Source organism: Cyprinodon variegatus, unplaced genomic scaffold, assembly GCF_000732505.1.
Source record: "Cyprinodon variegatus isolate N-32 unplaced genomic scaffold, C_variegatus-1.0 Scaffold4, whole genome shotgun sequence".
NCBI classification, from domain to species: Eukaryota; Metazoa; Chordata; class Actinopteri; order Cyprinodontiformes; family Cyprinodontidae; genus Cyprinodon; species Cyprinodon variegatus.
This window is the reverse complement of record NW_015150457.1, coordinates 2,813,549-2,828,128: the sequence shown is the minus strand read 5'-3', so window position 1 is coordinate 2,828,128 and position 14,580 is coordinate 2,813,549. Positions and strand designations below refer to the sequence as shown.

The window sequence follows — 14,580 nt, the reverse complement described above, 5'->3', positions numbered from 1 at the left end:
TCCTTTTTTCCCCATGTTATTAATTAATATCTATTCATGTGTAATCTGAGTGTTATTTCAGTAGTTCTTCTTGTATTGTTAAAAAAACCCCAAAAAACTGCATCTTGCTCATACTAAACAAAGCGAAAACAAAAAAAACTTGTATCCTGTTAACTGAGTTGTTTTTAAAGATCACATGAAATCCGTACGGACTTAAACATGTGGAATTTATTCAAGGTAAAGGTTTGAACAACACTTATTTACAAAAATAAATTGTAAATTGTAAATAAAGAAGATCAAAACTAAAAGTAGGTAAATTGTAAATAAAACTTATGGTTTTAGAGGTGGCTGAAGTGGCTGTTATCGCCTATAAGCTGCATATTTTTAATCATAATAAACATACTAGAAGAGGCGCAATATGAAGCCATTCTACGGGATTGATAGCTTGATCACATCCTAAACGGGTGTTTTTTTTTTTGTGGTTCTGTTTAAACTACTGGTGATAATAGAAATACCTGTATTGTCCCACTTTGGGTGAAATTCTGGTGTGAAATAAGTAGACGGGAAAAAGCTAACAGAAACACACAAGACAACATGATATGAAAGTTAACAAACTTTTAAAATGTAATCTTTACAACAAAAGTGAAACAGACATCTCAGGAAATAAAAAGAAAAAAAACATGGCAGATATTAATTACCGTAGAAGTATTCAGGGAAAAATAAAGAAAAAGTTCAAAAGAAAAGAAAATCATCAGCCGGTTTACAGAAGCATGGAAAAACATTGTAAAAAAGCCTCATTGTAAAAAAAAAACTGTTCCCAAGCAAGTAAAAACATGCAAATAGTCATGAACATCAGTGCAGATAAAGGCATCGATTTATAAAACACCTACTGAGCAGATTAGAAACAATGCAAATAATGGTATTCAAGTGGGAAAAAATGGTTCTTGAATAGATTTGGACACCAAGCACAAGTAAAAGTTTTAGACAATATTTGCTGAACTATTTTGGAGAGAAAGTTGCAAGGTGGGCCCAAACTATTGGATTCTATCATTTTGTGCAGACAGCTAATTACTGATATGTTTTAATGTGGTTAAATCTGCTGAAGTGAAGATGCTAACTTTAGTTTATCTGAGTACATGTGATTTTTTTCTTGCTGCACAATCTTTACATATTTTTTTAATCTTTGGCTAGAGTTAATAACATATTTTTCACGTTTCTTCCTAAAAGAAACCCTTTGAAACAGAATTAAATAAATTTAATCTCCATAAAGTCAAATGCAAAGAATAATCTATTGATCATTGATAATTAATGCATAACGCTGAGGCAGTTATGCATCTGCAGTGCAGGCAGTGTGTTCAATTATATTTTTATTTAGCTATTCAAACAATTACTAAATAGATTGCATACACATTCTATATTGTCAGAGTCGGTCAGTGTGAAGTTCTTGTCATATAAGCAGCTTTATTCTTTTAAATGAGCCATATTTCTTCTAAGTACGGAGAGTTTAGAACAAAAATAGCTTCAAAAGTGTCAATCACTGCCATCATGAATAGTCTGGGAGCGTTAGCGGGCCTGTGAATGAACATGTTAGGTAGCTGTGAAGAGTGCATGTCGGGGTCAGCGTGGAGCGGACAGCCTGACATCTCAGACTGATTTACGCACAAAAACACACTACGTCTCGCACTCTGCTGCTCCGCCTTGCACTGAGCCGATGAATTTGTGGCCTCTGCCCTGCTGGATGTGGGATAGGTCGATGGCAGGTCGCAGCTTGATGCCTTGACACCAGATTGAATTTGAAGGTGTGTGCCTGTTTATTAACCATTTCTCGTGCTGAATGTCCTCAGTGTTTCTGGAAAGGCAGGATGGGACATGAATCGGACTGACAGCAATGAAAAAAAGGTGTTTTTGAGCAACTTGGGCTCAAGATAGTGAAGCAGAGCGCATGTTTACCCTCCTATTATACAGAAACAGGGAGTTAATCCAGTTAGAAGGTGATATTCCTGGAATCTTCTGCAGGATTTTATGATATGTGTCTATAGCGGTTGTGGAGGTTATGATGGGGGCTTGGGGACAATTAAGGTAACAATGGCTTCTCTTGGAACCCCTCCCTCTTTTTTGTTGCACTCTCTGAACAGTCTCACCTTTACTCCTTTTGTAGAGCAGAACTCCCAAAGTTGAGGGCGGATGGTTTTCAGTCAGTGTCCCTTCATCGTCCTTCTTGTTCCTCCCCCTCTTTTTCTTCTTGTGTTTGTCAGGAATGTTGTTGGCACAGCCGTTCAGCGTAGGAGGCGGGCCATACATTCCTATCCGCAGAAGTGCGGGGGGGATAAAGGGGGAGGGGGCGTCTGGTTAACAAAAAACACACTTCTCTCACACTGGCCTTAGAAGCCAGCTGCAGCCCTGTCAGTGGAGTCAGTATAATGGACCACATTGAAAGATCATACCTGCTCCCTGGGGGCTTGTCCTGTTACTCTACTCATCACATTTAAACTGTTAAACGTTCAATGATCCATCATGATTTTAGTAGGTTTTCTTTTTAAACCATCAGTCTTGTGCAATTAGCAGATTTTCTTTGAGATTTCCTGCAACTAAACATATTCTTTTATAAAAGTGCATATTTTGCTGGTAATTAAAATTTTAAAAGTATAGTTGGATCACATAAAGTAAAATAAAATCAGTTACTTTTATATATACATAGGGAAGGGGAAGGATAGCCTGTTGGCTTTAGCTAAATGAGAGACAGAAAAAGAAAGGAAGGCAAGCAAGGACAGAGAAAGTGAAGGTTAGAGGATAATCTCTTGTTTTTCCTGGAACCTTTTAGAAGGTATGCTTTATGATATGAAAGAAAACTACTGAACAAAAACTGAAAATAATTCTCTAACATTTAACTGAACCACAAAAAAAGCCCCTGGAACCATTCTGCCAGTAAAAAGCAGCATATTGGCTGTCTTTGTGTAAATTTTGTGCGAGTGATGTGACTTGTTTTGATGTGGTCAGGTCTTTGAAGTTCAGGATTTGACTGATATGTAACCTGAAACTGAAGCTCCCTCTCTTCCTCTCGCCGCACAGCTGCAAAAATGAACCACAGGACTGTTTAAATCTCTGTCTGCTTTTTTTTCAAAAATATCAGCTTGAATTATGAGCTGCACACACACAGTTTTACTGTAACACAATATTATCACTTCCAGTTATTCACAAACGCATAATTTCTTTGTTTCTATTTCTTAGAAGAAGAAAACTGTGTTTCTGTCAGGATTTCCCAAATATAAACTTTAGGTTCCTGGTAGTTCTTGGTTAGATGTCATCCATTTTATCCCAATTTTACTAGTGATAAGTATTTATATGGTATGTGCTTTCTAGAAAAGGAAGCAGTAAATTGCAACAACAACCTAATCTAAAATAATATTGAATTTACGAAATAAGATAGTGTTTTGCGATGGAGGGGCTATATTGACTTCTAATTGATCATATTTTTTTGTATTCATTTTGATAAATAAAATAAAAACCGGATTCACCAATACTTCAACAGTATTTCATGTTTTTTTCACTGTCTGGTAACGATAGCCAAAGTTACACTTATACGGTTTGGTAACAATGTCATATTTGAAAACAACATAGTACACGTCACAAAATGAAGGTGTTTGTGTCTTTAAGAATAATTAGTATTATAAAAAAAAAACATTGTTGATTATTTTTGATAATCGAGTTCATCTGTAGAGTAATTCACAGTTTGGTTTAGATGTTATGCGTTCTGTCAGTAAACAGATCATCTTTCAAGTTGCGAAAATGTCGAGATGTGGATGTTTAGGGGTTGAAATTAAGACTAAAAAAACGCATTAAGGAACGTGCTCTTAAAAGGTGTTCAGAGAAAGAAGCTGGAAGCTGGAAAGAAGCTGAAACCAACCATTTAGTTGTGAATTCTTAAGCCGGACATACATTGTGTGATTTTTTTCAATCGTTGCACGTACCTACAGGTCACACTGTACAATGAAACCGCAGGGTTTCTTTGTACGGTCTGAGTTCACCACTCACGATGTATGTGCAGCACAACGCTCTGATGCAATCTACCTGCTCACACTATACGTCCAAAAACCACGTCGGACTCAGCTCCGCAGTGAGATGGCGCTACTCTGACTCGTCTATCCGGAAGCTAAACCAGTAGAAGAGAAATATGAAGCTCGCTAGAGAGAAAAGCGCTGCCTTGGCAATTTGTGCAATTTTATGTGCTGAAAGCCCTAAAAAGAAATGGCGGAGGCGTATTTGGACAAAGACATGGCTGAGCAAAAGTGGCTACTACGGTCTGTCAATTTTACAGAAAGAACTCAATTTCACTCGCACCCCCGCCATGCTTCTGTGTTTTCATCTTAGAGGAAAAAGAAGAATCCTTGACTGAATCCTCCGCTGAACGATTTTTTTCCACGACGGTCGACTGAAAATCAAACGTGTTTGATTTTCTCCCAACCTCACGATTCCTGATCGGGAGGTGGTCATGAGAGGCTGATCGTCCCTCGTTACACTTCGCAACGCACGATCAGGCTGACAGACGGCCAGATCGGAAAATTCTCGCACGATTGGAAAGTCGCCCCGAAAAGGGCAAAAAAATCACACAGTGTAAGCCCGGCTTTAAAGAGGCACTACGGATTTTTCTAATCATAATGTCTCCTGTGGCCAAAACACAGAACTGCAGCACTCTTCTTCTTGTGTTTGTACCTTGCGCTCATACTTGATGAGTTTTTTTTGTTAGTTTAATTTTTTACTTTTTTCTCCTAATATGGAGTAGCCATTGGTGTCTAAGTTGATCCATAAACTCCATCTTGAATATAACGCTATGGTTGTTTGCTTGGTCGAACCCATTCAACGTGGACGTACTTGGCGTCACATCCACAGAACTTCCAACCCAAAGCACATTCAGGAAAAACAGGCTTCAGGCTTATAGATGGGTTGGCTCTGAATACTCAGGTTTCAGTCTGCTCATCAAATGATGTCTTAGTCGTAAAGGGTCAAATAAAATGGTTATTTTGTACATATTTTTCAGTAAAAACTGAGATAATGTCTCTTTAAAACAAGTAGAAACATATTTTATGATCTCAGCTATGATGTAAAGTTTCCTTGTCAGATAAATTTTTATATGTTCTGATGTTTTACACATAATTAATATATTTTGCCTGCAACAGCCATGATAAACCTAATGCCAGTATTTAGCTGTGGTGGGAAATTAGTTCAAAAAGTTTTTTTTTTAATCTTGTTTGGATAACTAAAAGCTGTTTTTTCTTTAACACTGAACACAGTTCACCACCATCAATGATTTCCAATTAGAGATATAGAGGGTCTTTTCTCAGGAGATCTTTTTCAGAGGTTTGGTTGTAGAGGGTGTGTGGTCCAAACCTTCTGTTCCCTGATATGAAGGGGCGGAAAAGTGTCTCAGTGAGAGAAAGTAAAGACCGTAAACGAGAGTTGTTGACCAGAGTGGGGCCAGCTGGCCTCAGCAGCCCCCGAGGCCACCATCAGCAGCAGCCTTGAAATTGTAGCTTTGTTCAGCCAGTTTTAACCAACACACACACACAGACGCACACACCCTCTGCTGTGCTTCTCGCTGATTCAACTCATTTCAAAGTGAAATTCTTCTGCCTCCCACACAAACCGTCTGGACCCTTCACAGGCTGATGGGCTGCTCATGGTGATACCCCTGCAGAGGTAGTGGGAGTAAAGGGGGGGGTCAGCCATATGTACACACATACTGACATCCAGTCGTGCACATATGCTTACAGGATTGTTGTCCAAGCCACTTGGACATCTGGCTGCATGTCTTTTACAAGTGGGGCTTGAACATGCGTGGGTGTATGAAAGGCTCTTTGTGCCTGTTACAGTGTCTGGACTTCCTGCAGAATATTCTGCTTTGAGGAAGTCGCAAGAAACTCCCAGTAAGGAAAGCTTTACCTCATGTAGTAAGAGTAAGTAAGTATATTTACCAGCTGTTAAAGGATCATGAAGTCATTCTGACTTACTAAGTACTTCTATGACACAGAAGTGGTGTTTCTACATATGTTTGAGTCACTAAGGAAATACCTAGCTGTGTGAGTTAATATTTTGGGTGAATGCTGAAAATTTGGAAGTTTATTAAGCTTGTTAATTATGACGGTATGGGGAATGTGCCAAAACACTTTATTCATTGACTAAATGAAATGTCCGTTTGTATCTCCTGCTCCTAGATTTGACCTGTACATTGACCCTTTGATGAAAATAATCTGCCACAAAATCGACCCCTTTAAGAAACAGATTAATCAGTTATTAGCCATTATGTACAGGTGTGGGATCTGAGATGGTTGTGAGAGAAATTATTCTTTCAGACCAGTGAACCGTCTCTTTGTTCATGGGGCCTTGTGTTTTGGATTATCTTACCAAGTGATATGTTATCAAAGGTCCTAACCTAACCTAAAATGGTCAGTGCCATAGCATCATAGAATCTCCGCTATGATGCTATCATACTTAGCAATGGGCATGAGGTTCTTTTGGACATACAAATCCTTTGCTTTATGATGAATTCACTTGCCAAATGCTTAATTTTATGACCCATCAGCACTTTTTTCCGGTTAAAATCCCAGCAGGGTTGACCAAAATGTTGCTGTGTCGCTAAAACACTGGGAGGCTATCAGACTACCTTCACTGAAGTGCAGCATTTCTGTCTCCATATTGTAGTAAACTTTGGTCCCTCTTCCAGTTTTTTATTTTTAATTTTGAGAAGGAGCTAAGGAAAACTGGCCTCCATAGTCATGTTTGCAAGTAATTTTTCACAAGACCAAGTCAAGTTCCAGGTCATTGAGTCATCAAATCCATTCTTAGGCTGAGCAAAAGACAAGTTGAAGTCAATTCTCTTACCCTTAAGTTCAAGTCAAGTATTGAGACTGTAACCAAATTTCAAATGCTATCTAGTATACCTGTAACACCTCAATGCAGGTTAGTATTTAGTTCTGTATCGATTTATTCTTACCATGAGTTTTTGGTTGAAGAAAGCTTGTCTAATTTTTCATTTGGATCCTCTCAAAGCAGAACAGATCCCAGCCCTATTTTCTTTTACTACCTAAATTGAAATATTTTTATGTACCTCTTGCAATGCACTTGCAGACCACTAGGGAAACGAACACCCCTGGTTGGGAGTCACTTATTTAAACATTTATTTAACAAATTTCTTCTAACGTTTTTAGATTTCATCATGCGAAAAAATCTTAGAATCTTCTTTAGACGACTCTAAAAAAAAAACAACAACAACTAATGGATTAAACTTTTAGAATGAAATAAAAAATTCAGAAATTTCACATTGATAACTTTCAATCTCTATTGCTTTTCTTTTTCTAAGTGCATCGTTGGCCAGTTTGTAGTAGAGAACGACCGATAAAGGTTTTTTAATCGCGTTGTCGATACCAGTTATGTGCTACTAAGTTTTAGGGGCTTATTCTTACAGCTGATATTCCTTTATTCTTCTACCATTTACACAAAAAATGACATAACAATAACAAATGTTAGACAGGCATGAATTTATATATAAAAAAGTGTGTTAATAAAGAAAAAAAAACACTAACAATGGATAGCAAACAGAGGGAGCAAAAATTTCATGCACCTTACTTGACCTCAAGGGATAGCTATGTAATGAATCAGCGAACACATGCATGTATTGGCCGATACTGATACATGAAAAAAAATGCTGAATGTGTAGATTTTCACCAGTTACTCCAGCTTCCTCCCACTTTCGGTAAAAACCTTTGGTCTGGGTTAATTGGTGACTCTAAATTGCCCTTGGGGGTGAATGTGTGTTTGCGTTCTGTATTTTCCTGTGACCGACTGCTGACCCTTTTGCACCATAGAGAGCTGGAAATAGGCACCAGATCCCCGTGTTTTCTGTCTGTGACTACTATAAAGCATCTTTTTGCTTATAGGACTTTCTCTACTGAAGAACCTGGTAATGGTGATATGATATTTGATCTAACTTTCTAATGTTGAGTCCTGTTTCATGGTTGAAATTATTAAAATGCAGTCTAATGGATTGGATTGGATTCTATGAGATTCTTGATCTTTTTTCTTTTTGCTTTTTTGCATCAGGTATTTCAAAAGCTTACCATCTGCTTCATCTGACCTCTACCATGTTTTAACACCATCATGTTGTTCTGATCCAACTTTAGAAAATAAACAACCTCTTCCATCTTTAGCATCTCCGCAGTCTCGGCCATGAGAATGCAGGGAAAACATGGAGAGTTTTAAAAAGCACAAAGTCCACAATCGTTTAAAAGATTATGTATTCTGAAAGGCTCCTCCCCCTTCCTGACCAAATTTAGCCCCGCCCCCATTTTCTCCAGCCTCCTCTGTGGTTGGGGTTGACTTAATTAGAGGGTTGCCACGGGAACAGAATGGCATCTTAGCCAACGGTGGTAATGACAGGGTGAGGGGAGGAGGGCGGGGTCAGATTATAGGTCTGTGAGTGTGCCTAGAGGAGCTTGAAAAGGAAAAGAAACACAAAGACACAGTGGAGAGAATGTGACAGAATATGACTTATAAGGGATGTGAGGTGGGAAATGAAAAGAACAGAAGTTTTAGGAATAAGTAAATCCTGGTATTTTTGGTGTTGCGGGGGAGAGAGGGAGTGACCAAACATGGAATAGTGTGGTTTCTAAATAGACTCGGTTTCTGTCTGTGCATCAACTTGTGTGTGAATGTGTCAGAAAAGGTGTCTCACAGCCCACTTTAGAAAGATTCAGCCTGTGTTTACCATGGCAGCAGAGTGGGAAACACTGTGTGAGTTTTTCTGTAGCTAAGCCCAGTCATCACAACGGTCCTCCCTGCCCTCCTGTGTGGCCACTGTCATTCTTCAGAAGACAAACACTCAGCAGCAGGAGGCTAAAAAAGGACAAAAAAGAAGCATGGAAACTTAAGGTGTTTTCTGTTTTCAACTTTGTTTTGAATTTTACCACATTCTCTGATAGCAGAGAGAAGCCTCAAGAGTCCAACCTCAGTTAATGTATCGGTTTACACTTGACAAAACCACCATTGCCCAAAGCCACAGTGAAACAAGTCCCAGTTTTCCTCTCATTTGCAGACCTACTTTAACTTTGTAATTGATATTTGATTTAGTTCAGCAACCCCCCCACCCCCTCCATGAATGATTACAGACCCACAAAATCATTTAGTTTAGCGTCCAGTTGGCATTCCACTGCAGTTAAAAATGAGTCAGTGTTGTTTCAAACAGAGGTGATTCACTCATTCCTCACTTCTGCAGCAGGCCTCTCTGGCTTTGTTCAAGGGAACCAGAACAAGCTTGACGCACATTTTCTGTCGCGCAGACCAGAAACAGAAGAATACGTCTTCTGTGTTCTGTCGGCGTGTTTGCAATCCTTCCATCGCCACAGCAAAAGCTTTCCTGTCATGCTCTGGATACATTAATGATCTTAAAGACAGAACCAGCATTAATTCTTTATACATTGGTGATTAGTGATTGTGCGACTTGGTGAAACATCCAACATTAAACCCCAACCAAATTCTGGAGGGTTTCTGAAAGTTAATAAATGACCACCCACCCACCTATTTTAAAGCCACCCACAGTTTTACTTTTAAAACCGTTACTTATTCATGGCGGCTTTTCATTAACCACATAGCACTTTAGTTTTAAACGAACAAGAAAACTAAACTTTTATTAATGAGGGCTTGACTAGCTGAACGTAACATAACCTATATCATCCTTTTCAATTATTGCTATTAAAGCATTTTTATAGAGCTACCAAGGACTAGTTCTCATGAAATTGCAAGTTGAACAGTTTTCAGTGAGTTGCATAACAGTTTATTCAGCTGTGATGAACATTGTGTCATTTTTTCACAAGAATCAGGCAAATATCATTGTACAGTCATTATGGTCAATGACTGTAAAAGAATCCTTCACAATACACAGTTTTAAAAATCCTTAATCAAAGAACAATTTTTTAAAAGATTTGGATGTGTTGGGATTTTTAAGCTTGTATATTTTTAACTAATCCTAACTGAAAAATGAATAAAATGTTTTCTCTTCTTCTGTGACTGTGAGTTTGTGAATGAGTGATTGTAGTGTAAAGTGCTTTGGGATCCTAGGCCATTTACAATACTTTACATCTGTGGCTGCAGCACTGTCCAAAGAGTCTTATCAGGTGTTATTTCTTTATATTTTGGTTTCTGAAGCTAAACTTTCTTGTAACCCTTTATATTGATGCTCCATCTCTTTGTGTGATGGACTTCGAAGTTCTGTTTAGTGCAGCCATCTTTAGGTTCATAGTCTGTTCAGTAACTGATGGCAGAAATGTTGTTTGTTACCCGTTCTTCTCATTCTGCACCCTTGTTGTTTTTTTAAATTTTGGTTGTTTGAACTCAAACTTTTAGGGTTAGAAAATTTGACTTTTTTTTTGATGACTTGAGAGCTTCTAATTTTAAGAAATGTCATATAGTTTAACAATTGAAGGGATTACCTGTTAGAGCCTCAGTAAAGTTGATTTGGTTAGATCAGTGATCATAATCTTTTAAACCTTTAGAAATGTACAGTTTGATTAAAATCTATGTTGTTTTTTTTTAGCATGATGCACGTTCATCTCTCAGGGCCTGTGTACCTTTCTTTTTCCTTCACCTATTTGTTTTTGCATTGTTACATAGCCAAAAACTTTTGAGGTTTTGACAGATGCTTATGCACATCAGCTATCATGGGTAAACCATATTCATTTGCTACCCCAATGTTAAACTAAAGAGTCAATTAGACACTCTTTATCTTTTCTTACTAAAGGTTTTCCTCCTACTTTTCTGCCATCCTTTCTTTGTAGGTATCAGTATTATCTGCAGGTGAAGAAGGAGGTGCTGGATGGACGCCTGCAGTGTACTGTGGAGCGAGGCATCAGACTAGCTGGGCTAGCAGTACAAGGTAAGACATATGCATGTACAATAAAAAAAAAACTAATGTGAATAAATTCCTAGAGAGAGACAGATAGCGCAAACTCATTGTTGCTCAGGTCATCTTGTCTCCCCCCTGCCTTATATGGCTGCATACCACAGAGAATCCAGTCCACTTGAGTTCCTATGGTATCAATCCTAACACATACACACACTAAAATATGCCCTCTAGGTGCTCTCTGGTTTGTTCCTGGGTGCAGTCTGTGTCTCAGGGGGAATGTAAACAGACTGCTGTCTTATCAGCAGCTCCAAGGTTAGCTTCATAGCATCAGGAAGAGCTTTATCTGTAAGGAGACGAGATCCTCCACTTTGCCTCCTTCTGTCCAACAGACAGCACTTAGTGCTGAGTACAAGCCCTATCTAAAGAATGAGCAGGTCATGGAGATGTTTGTTGGCTGGTGTTTTGATAATGTCTATCTAGTCTTACATAGTGAACACTACCTATTCATAAACAGTTCATTTAATCATAAAGCATGTTTAGAGCTATATATGATTATAAATTATTGCCATACTTAACCATTTCTTTCCTAAATGCTTTTTTAAAACATACGTGAAAATAAGTAATAACAGAAAAAGAAAGTACAATTCTATCCAATTTTTGTTTTGTGTTTGTTCACTATGTATACAGAAAAAAACAACTGCATGCCAGCAGTGCCATCTTGTTAATTGGAAAGGCTTCAATTCCTCAGACCCTTAGTTTGAACAAAATAAGTACATAAAATCTGCATTGTAGATTTAGATTTATCAAGTTTATCGAGATTTTAGAAAGAAAAAAAAACTGTGATGTAATAATAATACATAGTAAATGTATGAGTTTGCATACCTATTTTCATAATTTACACTTTATTCTTTCGCTAGCCTGTTTAAAAGAAGGCTCCTCTTAGATTTTATGTGTATTTAAGATCCGTTTAAATGTTTGTTTCAGAACTTGTCAAAAGTAGTCGTCCTTTATAACAACAATCCACTATTTTAGGTCAGGCACTCCTCAAGTAGCCTAAAACAGCTGTGCTGTAGCTTCATTGTATTATATTATGGCTGATTAACTCAACTCAACTCAGAAATTACATCAAAGTTACAACACCCGTCTAATCTACACATAGAAAATTAAGGTTTCCTTATTTATATTTAATTGATCTATTTTAACCAAAGTACATTCAAGCTATTTTGGTCTGAATTATTCTTAATGCTTATCGATAATTTATAGCTGACTTTGGAGACTTCACCCACTTCCCATCTCAGGACTTCCTCAGAGAGTATGTGCTCTTCCCAGTGGTGAGTTTTCCAACTTTCGCTCCTCAAATGATTGCATAGTTTGTTCTTTTCATGCATGCACTTCTTGAAGGCATGCCCTCTTGTGTGTACAGTGATTAATGACCAGCCGAATTAATACCGAAGTGGGTGATGTGGTTAAAATAATTAAAGATTTAATGAATTCATCTTTGAAAACCTGTATGATGGGATTTTAAGAAGCAGGATGCACTTTTCCCATTTCTTTGAGTAGTTTTTATTGTATTTATACTCTTCAACATTGACTTCCACTATTTGTCTTTATTTAAGCTATAGCTTTATCGCTAACTGTTGCTATTTTATTTTTGTTTCTTTGTAGAACTGGCCTAATGGGGATGAAGTTCTAGAGGAGTGGACCAAGAAAGTTGCTGAGGAGCATAAAAGCCACTGGTACCTATTGCTATATCAAAATCTGTCTGAACAATTCTTGCCAGACATTTACATGCAGTTTTCTATACAACTATGATTATTTAAAAATTGATTTACATTTGAAAACTTCTTTTTGACGAATAACCTATTATATAAGTACAGAGATTTTTAAGAGACAAATTTTAGATTTTATAAAAAAAAAAGGTTCAAAATAATTTTTTTTTTAAAATAAAAGCTCCCTAATATTGTAATAAATGTTTCTTAGCATGTTAAGCCATGAATAAGCTTCAATTGGCATCAATTGGTGCATGCATGGGATTATTGATCCTTTATAAAACATATTTTTTAGCCTTATGATCTAAGCTGTCTCCCTTAAATTAAAAACTACTAAGGCTAAAGCTTGACCAAAATATTTTATCTGCTAACCACAGTAGCTTTCAAGAGTGGTAGTGGTGGCATTATGCTGTGTGACTTTTTCACTGCAAGCTGTATCAGTGTATTTCAAATGTTGGATGAAATAATGGAGAACTTGCTGCATAAATGAACAGCTACCTTTTAAAAAGTATTTTAACAGGAGCAAAAATCACAATAATCCACCATGTCTCCTTTTGTCAAAAAAAGAAAAAGACAGTACACTAAATTATTCTCTTGGTAAAATGTATAATGATGCATCTAATTCTTAAATTGCATTTAAGCTGTTTGATGTCTACCGGTAATTATTTCACCGCCCCACATTTATGCCAAACATTACTGCATGTAAATGTCTGACATAAGTGGTATAAAATGTGCACAGACGACAGAAATGGTTCTGATTCATGTTATGTTTTTACTATTTAGTGGAAGGCCGCCAGCTGAAGCTGAACTTTTGTACATCAAAGAGGTTGAAAAACTGGACGGTTTTGGCCAGGAGAGTTTTCCTGCAAAGGTAGCTATATTATAATTAAATATATGGAAAGAAAATCTTAATTGGAAGAAACATCCGGCTGGGTTTTTATTCTATTTCTTCCTTTCCTTCAGGACAACTACACTAATGATATTTTCATCGGCATGTCTTTTGTTGGGGTGTTCGTCAAACACAGAAACGGCAGATCCATCATGCTCCACAAGTCAGTGGCCCATTTATGTTGTGTCTTTTTTTTAAATGAATTTCGAAAGAAGTCATGCAGCTCCTATGAATGTGTGAAAGCCAAGTTCACTATTCTCTCTTTTTAAATGTGTTTGCTTCTGTGCAACAGGTGGAAGGACATCGGTACCATAGCACACAACAAATCAGCTATCACAGTGGAGATAACAAGCAGAGACGACACCATCAATTTTCACATGGTGAGTGTTGTGTCTGGATGCTCCTTTGGTATGCATACAAAAACACTTCCTAGGAGATGGAAGGTTACGTCTGCAGATACCAGCAAAAAAGAAAGATAAGGGGGGTGATTTCCAATAAACGGAACTGCTTTTGGTTGATTGTTGTTAAAATGTTTTGCCCGTTTGTGTTTTCTGTGTGTGTATCTGCAGGAGGATATGGAAATGGCCAAGTACATTGCTCGTCTTTTCACGGCCAGACACAAGTTCTACAAACAAAACAAAATCTGCACAGAGTAAGTCTCAAGGCCGGCCACAGGTCATTATAAAGTGGATACATTTTGAAGGTTATGCAACGGCTATACTAATTATGCTGGTCAAAGTTTTTGCTACCTTTTAATATAGTGACATAATGTCACCCTAAAATATTTAGATAAAACCCCTCCTTTATTTAAAGGTATAGTGGAGGATCTTCACGAATTAATAATAAAAGATCCACCCTCTCCACTTAAAAAAAAAAAGTACTCACAACCTTATACCCACTCCCGAGAGTTGAACGTCTATGAAACAAGTGCAACAGCATGAACAACCCCATTTCTAAATTCTTCTTGAACTTGAACTTTATGGTGTGTTCTAATCAATTGCTTGGATTATCATTTAAAGGAATAGTACACCCAAAACATGATTAGCCTTCAT

General features: G+C 37.5%; 1 protein-coding gene across 1 annotated transcript in view; it reads left to right on the top strand.

The window, feature by feature from the left end:
• ptpn14 (protein tyrosine phosphatase, non-receptor type 14) overlaps positions 1 to 14,580 on the top strand; it is a 48,993-nt gene that overhangs the window by 21,274 nt on the left and 13,139 nt on the right. Inside the window, exons 4-10 of the mRNA XM_015372922.1 lie at positions 10,803 to 10,900; positions 12,134 to 12,201; positions 12,536 to 12,606; positions 13,423 to 13,510; positions 13,603 to 13,691; positions 13,821 to 13,908; positions 14,098 to 14,180. Coding sequence (XP_015228408.1) covers positions 10,803 to 10,900; positions 12,134 to 12,201; positions 12,536 to 12,606; positions 13,423 to 13,510; positions 13,603 to 13,691; positions 13,821 to 13,908; positions 14,098 to 14,180 — 585 coding nt within the window. The remainder of the gene's footprint in view (positions 1 to 10,802; positions 10,901 to 12,133; positions 12,202 to 12,535; positions 12,607 to 13,422; positions 13,511 to 13,602; positions 13,692 to 13,820; positions 13,909 to 14,097; positions 14,181 to 14,580) is intronic.